Source organism: Drosophila elegans, unplaced genomic scaffold, assembly GCF_018152505.1.
Source record: "Drosophila elegans isolate 14027-0461.03 unplaced genomic scaffold, ASM1815250v1 contig_814, whole genome shotgun sequence".
Taxonomy (NCBI): Eukaryota; Metazoa; Arthropoda; class Insecta; order Diptera; family Drosophilidae; genus Drosophila; species Drosophila elegans.
Window position 1 is genome coordinate 14,186,113 of NW_024546167.1, and position 19,312 is coordinate 14,205,424.

General features: G+C 44.4%; 5 protein-coding genes across 7 annotated transcripts; 3 read left to right on the forward strand and 2 right to left on the reverse strand.

Moving 5' to 3' along the window:
• Positions 1-219: 219 nt before the first annotated feature.
• On the forward strand, positions 220-5,304 carry LOC108149457 (protein SERAC1). The gene is made up of 4 exons (XM_017277048.2): positions 220-597; positions 2,618-3,164; positions 3,226-3,919; positions 3,982-5,304. The coding sequence occupies exons 1-4, from the start codon at positions 518-520 to the stop codon at positions 5,043-5,045; spliced, it is 2,385 nt and encodes a 794-aa protein (XP_017132537.1). The 5' UTR covers positions 220-517; the 3' UTR covers positions 5,046-5,304.
• Positions 5,305-5,415: 111 nt separating this feature from the next.
• LOC108149458 (protein TIPIN homolog) lies at positions 5,416-6,581 on the reverse strand. Its single transcript, XM_017277049.2, has one exon. It carries the CDS (start codon positions 6,484-6,486, stop codon positions 5,560-5,562), a length of 927 nt encoding a protein of 308 aa, XP_017132538.1. The 5' UTR covers positions 6,487-6,581; the 3' UTR covers positions 5,416-5,559.
• Positions 6,582-7,289: 708 nt separating this feature from the next.
• On the forward strand, positions 7,290-12,835 carry LOC108149396 (protein male-specific lethal-1). The gene is made up of 2 exons (XM_017276930.2): positions 7,290-8,963; positions 9,024-12,835. The coding sequence occupies exons 1-2, from the start codon at positions 7,689-7,691 to the stop codon at positions 11,124-11,126; spliced, it is 3,378 nt and encodes a 1,125-aa protein (XP_017132419.1). The 5' UTR covers positions 7,290-7,688; the 3' UTR covers positions 11,127-12,835.
• Positions 12,789-19,291, reverse strand: LOC108149402 (hydroxylysine kinase). 3 transcript variants are annotated; one of them, XM_017276938.2, is made up of 5 exons: positions 19,175-19,291; positions 19,027-19,118; positions 17,442-17,760; positions 14,097-14,221; positions 12,789-14,032 (listed from the first exon to the last, which is right to left on the reverse strand). In XM_017276938.2, the coding sequence occupies exons 3-5, from the start codon at positions 17,744-17,746 to the stop codon at positions 13,212-13,214; spliced, it is 1,251 nt and encodes a 416-aa protein (XP_017132427.1). In that variant the 5' UTR covers positions 17,747-17,760; positions 19,027-19,118; positions 19,175-19,291; the 3' UTR covers positions 12,789-13,211. The 3 variants fall into 3 exon arrangements, with proteins under 3 accessions (XP_017132427.1, XP_017132428.1, XP_041566561.1); XM_017276939.2 differs by lacking the exon at positions 19,027-19,118; XM_041710627.1 differs by lacking the exons at positions 19,027-19,118; positions 19,175-19,291 and having other exon boundaries at positions 17,442-17,883.
• Positions 14,411-17,100, forward strand: LOC108149398 (exonuclease 1). The gene is made up of 2 exons (XM_017276933.2): positions 14,411-15,435; positions 15,492-17,100. The coding sequence occupies exons 1-2, from the start codon at positions 14,632-14,634 to the stop codon at positions 16,872-16,874; spliced, it is 2,187 nt and encodes a 728-aa protein (XP_017132422.1). The 5' UTR covers positions 14,411-14,631; the 3' UTR covers positions 16,875-17,100.
• Positions 19,292-19,312: the final 21 nt, after the last annotated feature.

A 19,312-nucleotide genomic window follows, 5' to 3' on the forward strand; every position in this document is an offset into this window, starting at 1 on the left:
AAAAAGCGGTTAATAGATAATAAAGAAGAAGCATGGCTCAATTGTTTTAACTTATTTTATGGTAAGTTATAGATATGACCCCTTGGATATAGTTCCTACACCCTACCCATGAATTAACAAACCCACCCCCTTCTGTTATCAATCAGCTGTGAGCGTTGCACTGTGAATGGCGTCAGCTGATCAAGATTTCGGTTACTCCCCGCAAACGGTCACACCATCGGCCCCGAAGTTTATAAAAACGAAAGTCCCCGAATGTTGGTCAGCAATAACAGCTCAGCAGACCAAACCAAAACAAACTACAAAACTAAAAGAAGTGACAGCTATATAGCTAAATAACAATTGCCCTAGTGATACAACTTGTAGGGGCCCAGTGTGTGATACAATCGTCTAAATTTAAAGTGTGAAAAACTAAGCAAACTTTTGGCAACCGATTGAAAAACAAATTCCGTTGGTGTGTGCCGAGTGCTACACGAAAACACAAAGGAACACTATAACTACAGCCACCAGAATACAGGCAATGTCATTGGAGGATCTCAAGTCCAAGTTGCGCCGTCATCCGAAGTTAGTGGGCCTGGGCGGAGTGGGCCTTCTTACTGCGTAAGTAGATCACGCCATAGCACCCGGAAAAACCACAACAAAACACGTACTCTAAAGCAGCTGCTACAGGTCTCACTTGGAAAAAGAAACAGCTCGATGTCAAATAACTTGAAATTAATACTAAATCGTAATGAGTTTCTTTATTTGCCTACTTAAAATAACATAAATCCCATCGTAAAAACATTTAAAGTATAAATTTTACACATGCTTAATCAATATTTAAATTGTCCTTAAATTAAAATCTTTAAAATGATTGACTTAACATTTTATATTTCTTAAATAAGAAAATTAAAAAGGAAAAAATAGGAAATTTCGATAAACACTCCCCCAGTGACACACTTACAACTTTTACATTTGTAGCTTACCAAGATTTAGGAGGCTCGTCCCACATACATATGTATATAATTTTGTTGTCCCATTTGAACGGCGCCACATGGCACTGAATAAGTCGTACGATCTAGATATACTATATATATCGTGAAAAACAAAAACAACAACAGATCTTGTTTTCCGCATTCCCTATACTGAATAGGTGTTGTCGCACATGTAACGTCATTTGTTTACATCAAATTACGCGATGATTAGTCAAGCTATACCAATACCTTAATGAAAAACTGTCCACAAACAAAAGGTGTTTGGTGGTATGATTTTAAATAATAAATTGATAATGATTGTAAGATTAGCATAGACAGTTTCAAGGAGTAGGGATTATCATTGAATTATAATTGAAATAACAGCCAAAAATATTCTATACGTTATTATAATAAAAGGCAAAAACATTTGTTGAGTATTTAGAGGATTTTTCTGGTTTTAAATCGCTTACATTTTTAATTAAAAAAATATTTGAATAACATAAATAATAATACAAATAGGTTAATTTAGAATTAAATAAATATTTTAGAGTATATTCATAGTCTTTAACTGACTCATATAGCCTGACTCTTTTATTTTCTTACCAAAACACGATCAAAACAAAACGTACGATTTTGTAAAAGTGAGATAGCAAGCTAATGAAGTTTTTTTTGTTTTTGCCCCGCTTCTTCTTATTCAGCGTGTGCGTGAACAGCTGTTCAAGGCCCCCCAAAAAAAAAAAGAAAAACACTGAAAAAATGAGTGTGCCAAAACTATCATGGCGCCATAATAGTGCGCAGTTTAAAAATATTTGTGAGAGCCCCCGCGAATTTTTAGATCCCCTTATCACCAGTGATAGTACTAATGTTTTTCTTGTTATTTTTCTGGGAATATCGCAACTATGGCGCGTGTTTTGGGATAATGGGATAGTTGTTTTTGCAATCGGAGGTGACGCGCCCACTTTTTTAAAAATAAAACAAACTAGTCTTTGGTTTCGTTGTTGTTGTTTATCTCACGTTTATCTCAATAACAAATAGTTGGCAGCTTTAGGTGTTGTTGTTATTTAAGGTCAATTAATCTGAAAAAGAACAACAACAAATGAAATAAAACGGAAGTTCCGATTGATAAGAATTTAAAAGGTTTTAAATTTAAATAAACTTTTTCCACTCTGTTCTATATAATATAGTGTTTTTTATTTATTAGTTGGTATATTCTTTGAGTAGCTAAAATTATTAAAATGGAAATAATTAAAAACAAATAAACTAAAAAAATGTGAAGATATAATACTTAAAAAGGTGCTAAATGAAAGTCAATAAAACAATAATAATCCAAATGGATAAAATGGTAAACAACAACAAACTGTAAATAATTGTTAATTTGACATTTGTTGGAAAAACAAATGGTTGGCAGCGATAATTGTTATTGTCCTAATTAGATAATTAAATAACACAAGATATTAAAAATGGGCAAAGCTATTTAAAAAGTATTTAATCATTTTTAAACCGGTATTTGGTTTTGGAGATAATAGAGCAATTACTTAGATAGCAATTGAGCAATATAAAACAATTAGTTAAACAATAACTACTGAATATTATTTTAAGTAAACCAAAGTCATCTGTATTCTTACAAATATTTAAAATAATAATTCTTGAATTATCTCCTTTTCCAGTGCTGGATTTTTGCTGTACGAGTCGCCGCAGGTGCGCAGGTTCCTCTCTCAATATGTGGACAAGAAATCACCGGAGCCGGACAAACGTCGCGCCGAGTACATCTACATCAAGTACCACATTTACCGCGAGTCCATGCGAAAGCTAAAGCAGAAGGAGGAGGACGAGAAGAAGTGGATCAGCGTGATCATCAATCCGATTGGAAAATGGTGGAAGGCGGCCAAGCACTCGGTTGCCTGGCGACTGCTCAATATCGCCCAAACTGGCAGCCAACCGGAGCGCCTAAAGGCGGTGCAGCAGCTCATCTGCATGGATCACCTCAAGGACTGGGATTTCCGTCATCTGGCACAGATCTGTGATGCCCGCACCGCCGTCTCCTTGGCCCGTTGCAATGCCGACACGCGCTGGTTCATGCCCGTCCACCGACGCGGCTGCATCAAGAATCCCAAGATGCTCCTGTCCGAGCTACATGTGATGCTGGCCCGCCTGCGTCCCATGTCCTGCGTGGACCACTTTTTCAGCAAATACTTTCCCGAGCAGGATCCCATTGTAAGTACATTTGTAGTACGTTATTTGCATAAAACTAAAGTCAATTCTTTGAATTTTGCAGGAGGACATCCATGAATACTTGAGCCAGGAGCAGACCATTGTTCTGTCCACAGCCGACACAGATTTACTCAAGGAAATCATATCTTTTCTGCACCACATCACCAAGGATCCCGAGACCTCTGCTAGGATTATCAGAGACGGAGGCCTTGTACATCTCATGGAGCTGCGAAAGATATTCAGCGACGACAACGAGACCTTATCGACTCTCTGCAAAGTGTTGGCCAACATGTCCATGGTTCCCGATGCCGTGGAACATTTCTTTTCGTCCGGTTGGGTTGGCGCCCTTGCCGAATGGCAACAGTGCCCCGATCTTCGCCTGCAGGTCATCTCGGCCAAGACAATGGCAAACCTGGACTACGACGATCCCAATCAGTGTACCTACCCGCCGAATGTTTATCCGCTGCATCCCCGAGTTCGCACACGCAGGAAGCCCAAGGCAGACATCGTTTTCGTCCACGGATTGTTGGGCGGAGTGTTCATCACCTGGCGCCAGCGGGATAGAAAGCCCACGGAGCTGGGTCTCTACGGAAAGAACGCCTTCTACACCAGTGAAACGGACGATGTGTTTCTGGTGGGCGAACAAAAGAGAGTCAATGGCAACAAGCAAAAGAAGGAGCAGGGTAGACCATTGGTTACCGCACAAGCCGAGGCTGCCAAGAATGGCAATGTAAATCCCAGGACAGAAACAATCAAAGGTAAATGGAGTTGTTAGCTCTAGCTTATCCTCATCTAATTCGACCTTATTTCACTATTGCAGATCCTGTCTTAAAAGCCAGCAAGAAAGTGGAAGAACGGAAGTTGAACATCAGCGATGCGGCAACAATGGAATTCGTGGAGACGCTGAGAAACGAAGCCGAGTTGGACTCGGACTGGGAAGTGGTGCACCCGGATGTTCCGCTAAATGCCAGCGAAGACTGCGTCGGAAAATTCAGTGTATCCGGCAGCGAGTGGCGAAACCAGGACACCAGCGAGGAGTACACCAACTGCTGGCCCATGGAATGGCTGCCAGACGATTATCCAGATTCCAGAATTCTCGGCATTGATTACACTTCGGCGGTCACAGAGTGGTCGGCCAATTTCACAAAATACTGCCCGTGCGAGAAGGGTCAGGGTCACATTGATGTGAGAGCTAGCACGCTGCTCGATAGGATCTCGGCCGCGGATGTGGGTAACGATCGTCCGATTGTGTGGATAGGACATTCCATGGGCGGCCTGCTTACCAAGCTGATACTGCTGAAATCCCTGGACTCCCAGGAGTCGAAGGTCCAACAGCTCGCCAAGAACACCAAGGGCATTGTATTTTTGGGTACCCCTCACCGTGGTTCACCCATCGCCAAATGGAAGCAGCACATGCAGATGATACTCTCGCCCTCCATTGAGGTCAAGGAGATGGAGGAGAACTCGCCGAAGCTGCTGGAGATGCATCGCCGCTTTATGGGCTGCCTGCACACGTTCCTTCGCCATGTGAAGGTCGTCAGTGTGGCTGAGGGATCGCCCACCATGCTGACCACATTCAAGTTTCCACTGCGCATTGTCACGGAGGAGTCCTCTAAGATAGATTTCGGGGACTTCTATCTGCTGAAGGACGACCACTTGAGTCTCTCCAAGCCGATTTACAGGCAATCGTTCCTCTATCAGAGATTGTTGCATGTGATTCGCGAGGCCGTCAAGGAGAGATCCGATCCCAAAGAACAGGATGGTCAATCGCAAGTCTCTCCAAAAGAAGATCTCGTGCTCATGAACATCGTGGCTGCTTTGCTGAAGGGAGCCAAGGGTCTGTTTGAATCGCTGCCCCGAGTCGCACTGAGATTTAGCACTTAAGAGGCGCTATTGCATACCCCGCTACATGCCAGTACCTTAATAGTATCCCCATTAGTCTATAAAGAACTTTCAAAGTATTTTTCCCAACAGAGCCGAGCTTTCAGTTGGGGCTATTGCTTTTCCACACAACTTATCACCGTCATGACCAGATCCTTGTAAATACTCACGCACTCCATGTAGTTTCTTACTCCCGAATCCTAATTTATTATTCTCGGCTTATGACTTAAACATTTAAATAAATGTATATGTTTTACACAAACAAAGTTTACTTTTAGTTGGGTAAAAGATATTTTAGAGGCTGAATACTTCCGAAAACAACTTTTCTCTTAAATTTCAGAAAATTAGGAAAACATACGGGTCGGTCACTGGATTTTCTTCATGCAGATATGTATTTGAGTTTTGAACAGCTTTATACTTTGCTTACAGAATATATTGAAATTTAAAAATTATCCTTATCAAGATTAACATTTATAGTTTATAAATATGTATACGGTGCTCTTTGAGGCCATTCCCGTTAACTGGGGTTTTGGGCCTCCTGCTCCTTTTTGGCTTTTAAACGTTCCTGTGCCAATCTTCGGTTCTCCGCAATCCTGGCCATTTGCTCGTTGGACAGTTTCTTGGCGGCCGGCGTTGGCGGTTGCGAGGGAGGCAGTGGCTGGCCATAGTCACTGATGTCCATCGAGGCCAACGGAGCTCCGTTCCGATCGAAAGTAGGAGCCACAGGGGCTCCATTTCGGTCGAAAGTGGCAGCATTCACCGCAGAGTAAGGAGTGGACATCACGGCATTGCCACGGGAGAATGAAGGAGTGACCAGCGTACTGTTGCTGGAGGCAGTGGACATTTTCCTCTGATGCGGCGTGCGTGTCGCCAGTCTGGACATGGCAATCTGCTCGCCCAACAGGGCATCGAACTCATCGAAGGGTTCGTCGCCGGCTCCGCCCTGCTGATCTTCCTGCGCCTCCTCCATGGCCTCTGCCTCGTGGGCGCGCATCTCCTCCAGCTGGCCCAGACGATACCGCGTCATGTGCACCTGGAGCGATTTCTTCTTGCCCAGCCGCTCGATATTGTTGAGTACGTCGTCGAAGGTGTATGTGGGATACATGCGATGGCCCCAGTGCTGCAGGCGCCGCAGAACCTCGTCAAGATCGGCTTTCTCATACCCCTTGCCCTTGAACTTGACGTCTTTAAAGTAGTCCTCGATGGTCTGTATGCCACGGGGACCGCGGAGTGTTTCGACCGTAAGTCTGGGGCGCGGATTTCTCACTGCCCGCTTCTTGGGCTCCACTTTCTGGCCATCTTGGCTACCAGGTTCTGCGGCGTTGTCGTCATCGTCCGCAAACAGTTTCTCGCCTTCGCCGTCGCTGGGCAACTGATCCGGATCCACCGGCAGATTGTCATTGAACAGGTCATCCACACCATCGTCGCCAAACAGAGACGCCATGGAAGACAACTATTGGAATGCGCAATGGCCACTCCAAACTCAGCGACAACAAAAGAAATCTAACGAAATTTTGCCGCCATTTTCTGCTTCTTCCATTTTTGCAGTTCACAGGCGACGCTTGCATAAGTTACAGGGCTGCCAACTGAATGACTCTTTGTTCTCTTAATTTTTCTATTACATAACTATTTGGACATATTGCAAAGCTATTTTACTAATTGTAGTTACATATTCATAAGTGGGTGGCGTAGAATGTGATTTGTACAGCCACCCGTCTTTTGCATTGGTGGCAACAGAAAGTAGAGATGGGAGCGTGACACGTCTTTCAGACAAAAGCCGAGAAATTATGAATGTTGGTTGGTTTTAGTTGGTTTTAGGTAATTTTAATTATTAAAGAGATCTAATATAATATTAATAAAATATGTTCCCCAATTACTTAGAGAAAATGTATTTCGCTAAAATGTTGTTTTTTTACAAGTGTAATGGCAAATTTAATATGAGGAATGTACCAGGATACAAGTACAAAATATAGCAAAATGTTAAAATTAGAGATTGTATTTGTGTTAAGATCGGCGAAAGCTTCACTGCATATAATTTTGCTGTTAAATGTTTCTAAAGTGCTACTAAACACTACAGTTTCGTTACAGATAAAATAAATATATATGTTAATAAGTAGTACAGTTTCCTACAAAATGGATTATTATAAGCACGTCGTGAATTACGTGCCCAGGCACAAGTCACGAGCAACTCTCATCTCTAGGAGCCAGAGCAACTCTGCGTATCGGCTGGCCTGGCAACGCCAAAAAAACGCCATACTTCCAAGAGCATTTTTCGGGGCGAGTTTACATTTTGCGGATAATTGTGGAAAAAGCGGTAAAAGAACGTGCTAACACAAACCCAAAAATCGCTGCCTATATGTGGTCACCACGTGTGACAAGAACGCCACGTTTAAAACGCTGAAACCTTTAACTTCTGGCCAAAAAAAGAGCGGTTCTCTGCGAGGGCGAGCAAAGAAAATTAAGTGTGGTGGGAATCGGAATCGGAATCGGGATTCTACGCATTGTACGCCGTATCAGCTGAAGAAGAGATTGTGTGCACCTCAAGCGACGCAAACAAAACCAAATCAAAACAAAACAAAAGCGCTCGGATAAGTATGAGATCGTAGTAGGATCAGTACAGACCGCGCAGAATTCACTTCGACCGACATGGAGAAGCGGTTCAAGTGGCCGATCAAGCAGCGGGCCAACCATTCGGAGTCGTCGCCCTATCACCACAATCCGTCGCGTGGCTACCAATGGCATCAGCACGGCCATCCCAATCAGAATCAGACGCTGCACGCTCATCAGCATCAGCAGCATCCCGGCAAGGGTTATGCGCGCCGCCATCACGGACCCAATAGCTATCGCAAGCCACTGGCGCCTCCGCCTCCGCCGCCCCCTCCTGATGTTCAGGTGGGGGGCGGAGCCATGGCGCCACCCTCTTCCGGCGGGTCAGTGGGTGCTGGCGCCGATGTGGTCACCCTAATCATAGAGAACAACAATCTGAAGCGCATGATTGTGCTTCATTTAAAACTGATGCAGGAGCAAACCGATAGTTTGGCAGCCAAGGACAAGGATCTGGACGAACAGAATGGAAAGATGGGCATTGTGCGTGCGCAGAATCAGGAACTAAAGCTGGCTGTCGCCAAGCTGGAGGCCGAGAACGAGGATCTGCGCAAGCAGCTGCGAAGGAAAAACCAGCGGCGGAACGACGATGACGACGACGACGATGATCACTTACTGCCACCTGCTGCACCGCAGCAAAAGGTGATCCGCTGCCATGCTGAGACGCAAACTTTGCTCCGGGAGCGGGAACAGAGCACCCAGACGATTGACTTTCAGCCGCAACAGGCGGAGGTGGAACCCCGAATCCTGTCGGTGGAACATTTGCCAGCTGTGCCCCTTCATGCTGGTGCGGTCACGAATCAGCCAGTCACCAAGCGCTTAGAGAGCAAAGGACGTGGCGAATTTAATGGCAAAAAGGTCAGCACCTTCATCCTGCAGCGCATGAATCAGGACTTTAAGCATCATATCCAGGAGGAAAAGGATCATGGGGAAGAGCAGACGAAGCAGGAAGACGAGGAGCATTTGCCGGAGGAGGACGACCATGTTCGGGAGGAGATTCACCTGCGGGGGGACGACGACCATCTGCAGATGCAGGAAGTGCAAGGTGAGGAAGTCGTCGGGGGCGATATCTTCCACGATGCTCTGGACGCCATTGAGATGGAGGTGGTCAGCGAGGAGCTGGTGGATTTGGAGGAGCATGTACAGTCTGTGGATGCCAACGGCCATATGGAGGAAGTCGATGACGAAGAAGAGCAGGAGGATTCGGAGGAAGAGGACGATAGCGAAGAGGACGATGAAGACGAGGAGGATGCCCAATCGGTAACCAGCAATATGGTTATACACTATCAGCCTGAGAGCGATCTCTGGCAGAATCAGGTAAGTTTGGTGATATTTATCCATTAAACGATCATGTCAAGCAAACCCATACTCTTGCAGATAAACTCTATGGAATTGGATATGACGGACGAGAAGGTTATAGCGCCTTCGGCCCATTCAACGCCCAACCATCAGCAGAATTCACTGGCGGAGGTTAGGGAGGAGGTGGAAGAGGAGCAGGGTCGCATAGGCGATGAACAGATGCAACTGGAGCCTGAACAAAAGGTGGAAAAACAATTGGATCAGGAAGTGGAGGCTGGTGACCCAATGAAGGTCGACACCGTCGCGATCGAGGCAGAAAAGATGAGACAGGAAAAGTCTGAGATAGCAGAACATGCACTGAAAACGCTGCTTTTTCTGCAAAACGTCGCGCTCAAGAAGAAAGAGCAGGATCAGCAGCCAGCAAGCTTGGAGTTGTCGGAAACACCTAAGGAGCAGAAACGGCGTCCGGATGAAGCCACGGAGGATCGCAGAGCAATCAAGAAGCATCAGGAAGTTCCCCAGGAGCAAGAGACGCACCAGCAAGTTTCTAAGGTGCAACACAAGCATCACGATGTTCCCAAGGAGCAACATACGCGTCACGAAGTTCCCAAGGAGCAACATACGCGTCACGAAGTTCCCAAGGCGGAGCCTAAAACCCCAGATCATCCCAAGGCCCAAAAGGGGCAGGATACGCAAGGGGATGATCGCAAGAAACAGCTAGAGGATGCACGCAGGGAACTTATCAAGAAGCAACCGAAAGATGTACCCGAACAGCTTCCCAGCGCGGTGGCGCCTAAAGTAGCTGCGGTTACGAACCCATCTGCTAAGCAAGCCATGTTGCCAAAGGCTCTCACCGCTGATATAAAAGGTTTACCTGCTCAAAAGACTGTTGCCAACCATCAGTCCACAAAGACTCAAACGGATCCATTGAAAACGCAGCGTTTACAAGTTAAGATCAGGCAGTATGAATTGTTCTCTGACAAGAAGGTCAGCTCCTCCGATTCGAGGAAGCGCAAGAACAATGAACACGATCAAGAGCCTGAGATAAAGATCAAGAAACATATGTTGGTTAATGACAAGAAGAGTGTCACGGAGAATGCTAAAAGCCAAGATCAGGACTTGGACCACGTGGAAACCGTGAAGCGGAAACTGGCAGAACATTTAAAGAAGGAGCTCCTTAGCCAGTGCCACCAGTCACCAGTTGCTGTTAAGAAAATTGTCAAGGAGAGGACGGTCACAAATCTAATTTATCCACCACCAAATACATCCGTATCTTCTACCACAATAACCCCAGCGCCCACGCCGTCAACGACACCCACGCCGGGCTCCACGCCTCAGCCGACACTCACATCCTCTATGGAAGTGGAAATAACTGCGGCAAAATCTAAATCGAAGGCAGCTGAACAGATAGCCACTCCTCTGACACCTCAATCCAATAGCAGCGTTAGCAGTAGCACTTCCACAACCCGAAAAACTCTTAACAACTGTTTACCCCACACGTACAGCAAGGCAACGGCGAGATCGGGAAAATCAAAGTCCATATTCCGCACCGCCACGTTTCCGTACAGCACGAGAACGTGGGAGGATCAGGAGTTCCACTGCGACAACGAGTTCTTCCTGGAGGAGGCCGACGAGCTGCTGGCAGACAATCCTAGTCTGGAGATACCCAAGTGGAAGGATATCCCAGTGCCGCCCAGTTCCGATAAAAGTGATATAGAAGCGCTGAGCGATGCCGTCTTCGAGCGTCGGCATCAGAAGTATGTGAAGGATGAGATCGATCGAAAGTGCCGGGATGCACGGTACATGAAAGAACAGATACGGCTGGAAGGGTTAAGGATGCGTCGCAATCAAGACGAGGTGTTGGTTGCGCTTGATCCCCTGCCCACGTCCACCTTCTACCCGCTGCCCGAGGACATCGAGGGCATCCAATTTGTCTCCGAGGTCCCAGTTCAAGCGTTCGGTGAAAATGTGGTCAACATGGAGGCGCGAGATGATTTCGGAGTTGCCTGGGTGGATGCTGTCGAGGCGCCTACCTCCATAGCCAGGTCGAAGGCGCTTGCTGAGCCGGTGGCAACGTTGGCCAGCAAAAAACTGCCCACCACCGCCGCCGAGGCGAGGCATCAAGAAAAACACTCCTCCTACGTGTTTCCAAAGCGACGCAAGCGCCAGAAGAATCGTTAGCCTGTTCGCCCCTGGAGGATCTGCTACGGGAGCTGAGCTGACGAGTGGCGGTTAAGCGGAAGACGTTGCGTTTACCATGCTGATGATTTTCATTTTCTAGTTTTTAGTTACTTCTTAAGCGTGAAAGTGAGAGCACCAGAGTTAACAGTAGAGAATCCCAGAGATCGTCAAGTTGTCATGTAATCCAGATCAGACGATGTTGATTGTATATATGGTTCCAGAGCTTATTCCTTTTTTATTTGTGTTATGTAAAAAGCGGAAAAGTTGAAGACATTTTTTTTGTACCTTTTAAACGTTTAAAACTCCACGAGAGATCATTAAACGACTGCAAATTGAGGTATCCTATTCCAACATTTTTTATACAGAATTGTTATTTTTATTTCAATGAAATATTAAAACGCGGTGTATAAGTTCAAGTCAAATTTATTGCAGACACAATATTTTTCAACTTCTTAAACCTTTTGTCCGTCGCCTGGTCTGGAAATGTTTAGTTTTAGTTACCATCTTGCAATCCGTAGAAATTCTAAAGAGTTTCATTCTAGCTTTTTGCTAACTTACGTAATTTACTTAGGGTCGATTTCTCAATGTATTGTTAAGTTATTTTCCAGCTTCAAAAACATTTACTTTCTCAAAAAAAAAAAATCATTTCATGTTAACTTTGTCAGTCAGATTTCAAACTAAAACTTTGGGAAATCGGCCCTTAGTCCCACATAATGTGTAATCTAATCCAGTCGATAAGTTAGATCGGATAAAACATCTCAGCTTTATCACCTTTAAGATCGCCCGCACTGAAGTGATAAAGAAACAGAAAGGATATAATGTTCAATGGGCTGTTTTTTGGCGAAACACAATGAAATTCGTAGACTTCTATTTTTAAATATTTTTGTCCTAGCTCGTATAACACATTTTTTTTGCCTTTATTTATACTATGTTATGTCAAGACGATGCTCTAATGTAGACAGCGAGTGTGTTGCGAAGAGTTACTCAGGTATATCTCTGATAATTTTTTTCTTTTTTTTGATGGTTTGATTGTCTGTAAAAATTGTGTGCGAGTTGTTGTCTGCTTAGAGCTATTGGATTTTACTTTAAACTTATTGTTTTATTTTATTAACTTCTTTGAACTTGTTTTATGTTTTACCAAAAAACAAAAACGGTCGTGAAAACAAACAAGATTTGGAAAATAAATATGAACCTGATTCCCAAGCTGTAAACACGTTTAGCCCGCACAGGCACCATATATTCGGATAGCATTATTTTCATTTAGCACGTCTTCTGTTTGACTTACGGCTTACGGTCGCAATGATAAGGAACCTGCCAACGTCCGGTGGAAATCAAATCGCCAGCTCGCCTTCGAGTAGCGCCTCTATTTTTGTACATTTCTGTAGGTGTAAAGTCGGTTATTTGTAATATAGCGTTAAGTAGGCACGCATAGAGAGGTAATTATAATGTAACAAAAAGAATATGATACATTGTACATTGTCCAGGACGAGAAGAAGGTAGAACGTCGTTCATCACCCCATTTACACCATTCAATGTAATTAGCGTTAATTAGTTCAATTTACTGAAGCTTCAACTGAAAACCAATTCAAAATTAATGCCACCACTGTAGAGCCCAAAACAAACACACCTACGCTAAGAAAATATTGTACTACATACAATGTATTTGTATTTGTTTAACAAGTTTTATTGTAAAGATAATGATAAAAATATACCGGATAAAGTAAATTGTAAAGCAGCAAAATGCAATCAATACTTGGACTCGCAACTTATTTTGCACAGGTGATATGTTAATGAAATTCTAATAATTGACAGTTGGTATTAGAATCGCTATTTAGCAGGCCTTATTCGGTTCTCTGAAGGACTTGGTTCACATACATATATGGTACTGGTTTTCATAGTTGCCTTTTTTGTACGGACATTTTACGTAAACGTAATTTATCAGAGCTTAACATTAGTTTATAGAATTGTATAATTGCTTTCGACATTCAATAATACTTGAGGTTTTTTTTTTTGAAAACCAGAAAAGTGTATATAAAAACAGGTAAAATATTTATAAAACCCGGAAAAGGCCAGCTGGATTCTATATTATTTGTTGCTCTGCGTCAAGTACTGATGTCCGGTGGTCGCCCACAGCTCATCCACATCCTCCAGGCTTTCGCGCCAAAGCTTCTGGAGGAGTTTCCACCCCTGTTCTTGGGTCACCAGTAGATAATCATTCGTGGGATGCAATGTGTGGGTGTAGAGACCCATCACCAGGCTCTGAACCAAGCGGGCAGCCACACAATATTTGAGATGCGCCAGTTCGGAGTTCTCAATAGGAATGCCACTGGTGTAACCGGCCAAAAAGATGCCTCCATTGGCCAGATCGTTGGCCTGCAGAATCATATAGGTGAGGGCGACTCCAACTTCGAAGATTAGTGGCGATTTGCTCGTATCCCCGAAATCAATCACTCCCTTGATGGTGTATTCGGTCTGGTTGGGGGCCTGCTCCACCACAATATTTTGCTCGTTGAAATCACCGTGGATGATCTGGTGCTCCAAGGTGGGCAAAATACTCAGAACCTTCGCCTCGAATGCATCGATCACCTCCTCGCAGATGAGGCGGCGCTCCTGGTCCTTGACCACATACAGAAATTGCCTCAGTTCCGGAACACTCTGCAGCATCCACAAGGTTTTGTGGGTTTCATAGGCCTCGTGGGTGAAATTCTTCAGGGCTCGATCCAACCTGGCCAAGTATTCTCCGCTGCGGTAGAGCAGATGCTTCGTCACGGGCACTTGGTGGAAGATTTCACCCGGTATATATTCCAGAAGCCGCACCACATTCGAATTTCCGTTTAGCCGCTCCACCGAGTAATATTTTCCAGTGGCATTGGCTATCGGCCTGGGGCACTTTACACTGTGTTTTCCTAATAAATCGTGATGTTAGGTTAAACATTTTAGCTTAAAAAAAAATGAAATATTTATATTTACCCAAATAAAGAAGAAGTTGATTCTGGCCGTCCACAAAGTCCACCTTCTTGGAGTCCAGGGAGTTCAGGATCTTAAGGACATAGCCGTGTGGACAGTGGGTCACAATTAGGGGGTTCTTAACATTGCTGTAATGGTAAACAAATTTATTGTCAATGAGCCAACGGCATTGATTTAAAACCAATAATATTTAAAACTTAATAAATGTCATACTATGAGAGGTTATGAATTGAATCAATATAAATACATGCCTTGACAAAATATATGATACTACAAAAAACAATTTAAAATTGACTTGATTAAAACGGTATAAAAGAATTATTTAAAAATCCCGTTGCTATATTAAAACAGTGTTGACTAACATTTAAACAGTGTTGGCTAACATTTAAACAATTCTATTTCCAGGTGAATGGCAACTTTGTATTTTTAAGTAGCGCACTACAGCCACACTAACGCATTGGCAACTTTTTGGCGCTAAAATCGGCGATTTTATTGATTGTTGTTCTGTTTATATGTGTTAATATTGTTAGCCCAAATCATGGGCATTACCGGTTTGATACCCTTCGTGGAGAAGGCCTCCTCGCGATTGCAACTGAAGGATATTCGGGGCAGCACAGTGGCCGTGGACACTTATTGCTGGCTGCACAAGGGAGTTTTTGGCTGCGCGGAGAAGTTGGCCCGCGGCGAGGACACGGATGTTTATGTCCAGTACTGCCTTAAGTACGTGCAAATGCTGCTGTCCTACGACATCAAGCCCATCCTGGTGTTCGATGGTCAGCACTTGCCGGCCAAGGCGTTGACCGAAAAGCGGAGAAGGGATTCCAGGAAGCAGAGCAAGGAGCGGGCGGCGGAACTCCTGCGATTGGGACGCATCGAGGAGGCCCGATCCCATATGCGCCGCTGCGTGGACGTCACCCACGAGATGGCCCTACGCTTGATCCGGGAATGCCGCAGCCGGAATGTGGACTGCATTGTGGCGCCCTACGAGGCCGATGCCCAAATGGCCTGGCTCAACCGAACCGATGTGGCCCAGTACATCATCACCGAGGACTCGGATCTGACGCTCTTCGGGGCGAAGAAGATAATCTTCAAGCTAGACCTCAATGGCAGCGGTTTGCTGGTGGAAGCCGATAAGCTTCACCTGACCATGGGCTGCAAGGAGGAAAAGTATAACTTTGAAAAGTTCCGTCGCATGTGCATCTTATCCGGCTGTGACTACCTGGACTCACTGCCTGGCATTGGACTGGCCAAGGCCTGCAAGTTTATACTCAAAACGGAACAGGACGACATGCGAATAGCACTAAAGAAAATTCCCAGCTACCTCAATATGCGCAATCTAGAGGTGAGTCGATGGACGGTTATTAAAAGTCCCAAGTATTAAAACAACTCTTTTCTCAGGTAGATGACGACTATATTGAGAACTTCCTGAGAGCGGAGGCCACCTTCAAGCACATGTTCATCTACAATCCTCTAGAGCGTCGCATGCAGCGATTGTGTGCTTTGAAAGATTATGAAACCGATGAACGCTACTGCAGCAATGCTGGCACCTTGCTGGAGGACAGCGATCAGGCCCTCCATTTAGCCCTGGGCAACCTAAATCCCTTCTCGCTCAAGCGTCTGGACTTTTGGACACCGGAAATGCCGTGGCCAACGCCAAAGAACGTGAAACGTGCCAAGCACAAGAGCATTTGGCAGGGGAATTTCCAGAAAGAGAACCCTTCGACACCGAAGAAGGGAAACGCGTGTGCTTTGTTCTTCAAAAAAGTGGATTTCGTGAGCAAAACCGTAGACGAGGAGATCGCGGCTAATCAGAAAATAGAAAAGGCCAAACAAACAGAGGCGCAGGTGTTTAGCATGTACAATTTTCGATCGAAAAGAAAGCGGAGTCCGAGCAAGGAAGAGTCTATGGATCAGGAGCGCACACCTCCACCGTCGCCGGTGCAAAAGAGCCGCCACAATCCCTTTGCCAAGGAACGAACTGTGGAGGAAGCTTCCCAGCGATCCCCGGTGGTTTGTGAGAATGCCTCCTTGCTGCGTTTGCTCAGTCCCAAGAAGGTAACTCCTTTGGGCGGAGAAGCTGATGAAACGAGGGTTAATGCTCTTAAAAGAAGCATATTCGCCAAGGAGCAAGTGCAGGTGCGTAGTCGATTTTTTGCCTCCCAAGACGAACAGACATGGCTCCAGAAGGAGCAGCCAAAAGATGAACAGAACGACGAAAAAGACGAGCAGGAGCTGGACTCAAGCGCTAGCAATAAGAAATTAAGACTAGAAAAGGAAGTTATTTCAGTAGACAACTCAAAACGACAACGTTCTAACTCACCGTGTAGTGAGGGAGAAACAGATACAGAAACCACTGCCTCTTCGCTTTTGGAATCCCAAGATAATCCATCAGCATCTTCGCATTTAGAATCACAAGAAGAGCCAGTCACTTCTCAGCCAGAAAAACCAACTAAAGGCATAGGAATACGCATAAAATCCCTTGATGTGCTAGTTGAAAACTCTCTGGAAGCCACCGATGCCGACAGGAACAACAATGATGCCATCATCCTGCTATCCGACGACAGCTGCAGTTCAGAGCAAACAGCCTCATCCATCTCAGCGTCCACCCTGCAACGCCAGAATTCCCTGCCAGTCGGCAAACGAAGAGTTGGACTAAGTAAGCCCTCCACTGCCAAAAAGGGAACTCCCAAGACCAAGACGAACGGCAAACTCGGAGTCGTGGGCCAGAGTCAAACCAAACTCAGCATGTTTGGCTTCCAGAAGAGACCTGTCCTCAAGTAGATTTCTATTACTAGGCTGTAACTTTTTTTGTTCTTTAGATTAATCTAATTTATTAAAGTGATGACTGACTACACCAGAGCTGAATGCCATGAATCCATCAAGATTACAATTGCTAGGCTGGCAAGGTGATTTCTGACTGTCGAGAACTGCGTCACACTCAACTGCCGCGACTAACAACTTTAATTAAAACGAGGTATAAATAGATGCTACACCCCGTCGCATTTCTCCGGCCATTATCATTTGTTCTCGTGTTGCACAGTTGTGCTTGCTACTGCAGCTAAACTACTGCGGTCACAGTAACAGCACGGACAATAAGTTAGGTACAAAAAGATTTGAGGAAAATCTAATGTTTAAACTTCTACAAAAAAGATATATGAGTAAAATCTTTCTTAAGTTGACTCGATCTAATCAGATGTTTTAATTGTTAAATAAGTATGTTTGTGCTATTATTCTGACTGCAACTGTACGATGATGAATACACTGTATATTCTGACACCAGATAAACCTCCGGATGTGATGATGAGTTGAACAAGGGTGTCAGCGAGATTCTCCCTACGCTTTGCTTACCTATCCTCCTTTACGAAGAAGTTGCGGTCGTCGTAGGCTATAATTTCCTTGACCTCGCTTATCGTGATCCCGTAAAGACGTCGCAGCAGGCTCTCCACATCATCGGCCTCCACTTTTGGACGCACATCCGATCCGGGCTTGAGAAGATCGCTGTCCACAGCCTGCTCCTCTGCACTGCTTCCGTTTCCATTCGAGGATGTTGCATTGTTCTCCTTGTTCAACTTCTCGGCTGCATCGAACGCATGATTCAGGGTATACGACTTTTTGGACATGTTCGTCAGCTCCACATTGTTCCACTGCTCCATTTTATTTTGGGGCTCTATCGGAGACGCAAAAGACCAAAGGCCAAAAACCCGTATGTATAAAAATATCAATTAGAAGGCAAATAAGAGCCGAGGTGGAAAATGTTTTCGGTTGCGCGTTCTCCAGCGAAATGAATTGTGTTTCAGTTTGAGTTTCAATTGAAACGAGTTCGTCGACGTCTTCTCCATATCTTATTCGCTAGTCTGTCTGCGTTCAAGTACGGTCAAATATCGCTCATTTAAACCAGCATTTTAATATGATCCGAAAAAGCTTCATTTATAAATGTTATTACATAAAAACCTAAGAACCTTCGAGAATTACAAGAAATAAAAATTTAAAGATATTTCCAAGTTATTAAAGAACAAACAAAAAATTGTTTTTGAAAAACGAAAAAGAAAATTCAAGAAATTTGTAAACGCCAATATGAATATCAGTTTTCTCTGTGTACCTTTTTAATAGGCGAGGCATGACTGTATCTGCATAAAATTCTGTCTGTTAATATTTGTTTAGTGAGGTTTGACTATAGTTTCGTATGAATCTGTCCCGTGAGTTTCGTTTGTTGTGGGTGAGTGTGTGAGCCTCTGTCGCCACTTGCAGCGTTAACTTGGATATTTGCTTAATTTGTTAAAGCCAGGTCTGTTTGCATTTTGATTGTGAACTCAGAGGTGCACCGTACCGGATTGTATTTTCTACATTTTTCGGGTGTTATCAGGGGGACAGTCTTGTGGTTGCCCAACCGTGGAAAAGCAAACTGGCAGTCGTGATCGGTTTTATTAACGTTCCAGTCGAAGCCACACATCAATTATAGGAGCACATAAATCGAGCAGATCGCGGGGATTACTTAAAACTAATATGGAGTACGACAGAAAAGCAAATAATTGTCAGGTCATAAATCGAAACTGTCAGCGGAATAATTTGAAAAATGAACGCAAAAAAAAAATATACATATTGCGTTGGGGAAAGGTGATAATTGGGGGATGTTTTTAAAGCGAAATTCTCGAAGTCTCCCAATCAAAAGCCAATAAATGACCTTGACTCAATTTTAGTTTATTGCTCATACGCAACGTTGTACGTAACTACGATTCTCTGGGCTCACACATACACACTACACACTACTCTCCCACACATTTGCACGCTCAGCTGGGGGGTAATTAAAAGCCAAATATATTGTCCATTTGAGACGCGCAAATATGCACAGCTGACTGCTAATCAACTACATAAACAAGCCGCCAAATTCACATACATACACACATAATACAAAACACGGCTTATTTGCATTTACCTGTGCACGACAATAATGCACCTGTACGTCCGGATCGCAGAAATATTCAACTGAACTAACTCGCCAGTAAACTGTAACGATGCGGCTGAAAACTGACCAGGCGGAAAGTTGGTTAGTTTTAGGCCCTTTTACGATGTCATCACCTCACCTGCAGGGTTACTTATGTAAACAGATAAACTTAGCAGCTAACTTTAATAAACACACTTTAATAACACTTGAAAAACAATAAGCAAAACGAACACATTCAAAAATTCAAAGCAATGTGCAGGCACGCCGACATGCGAAT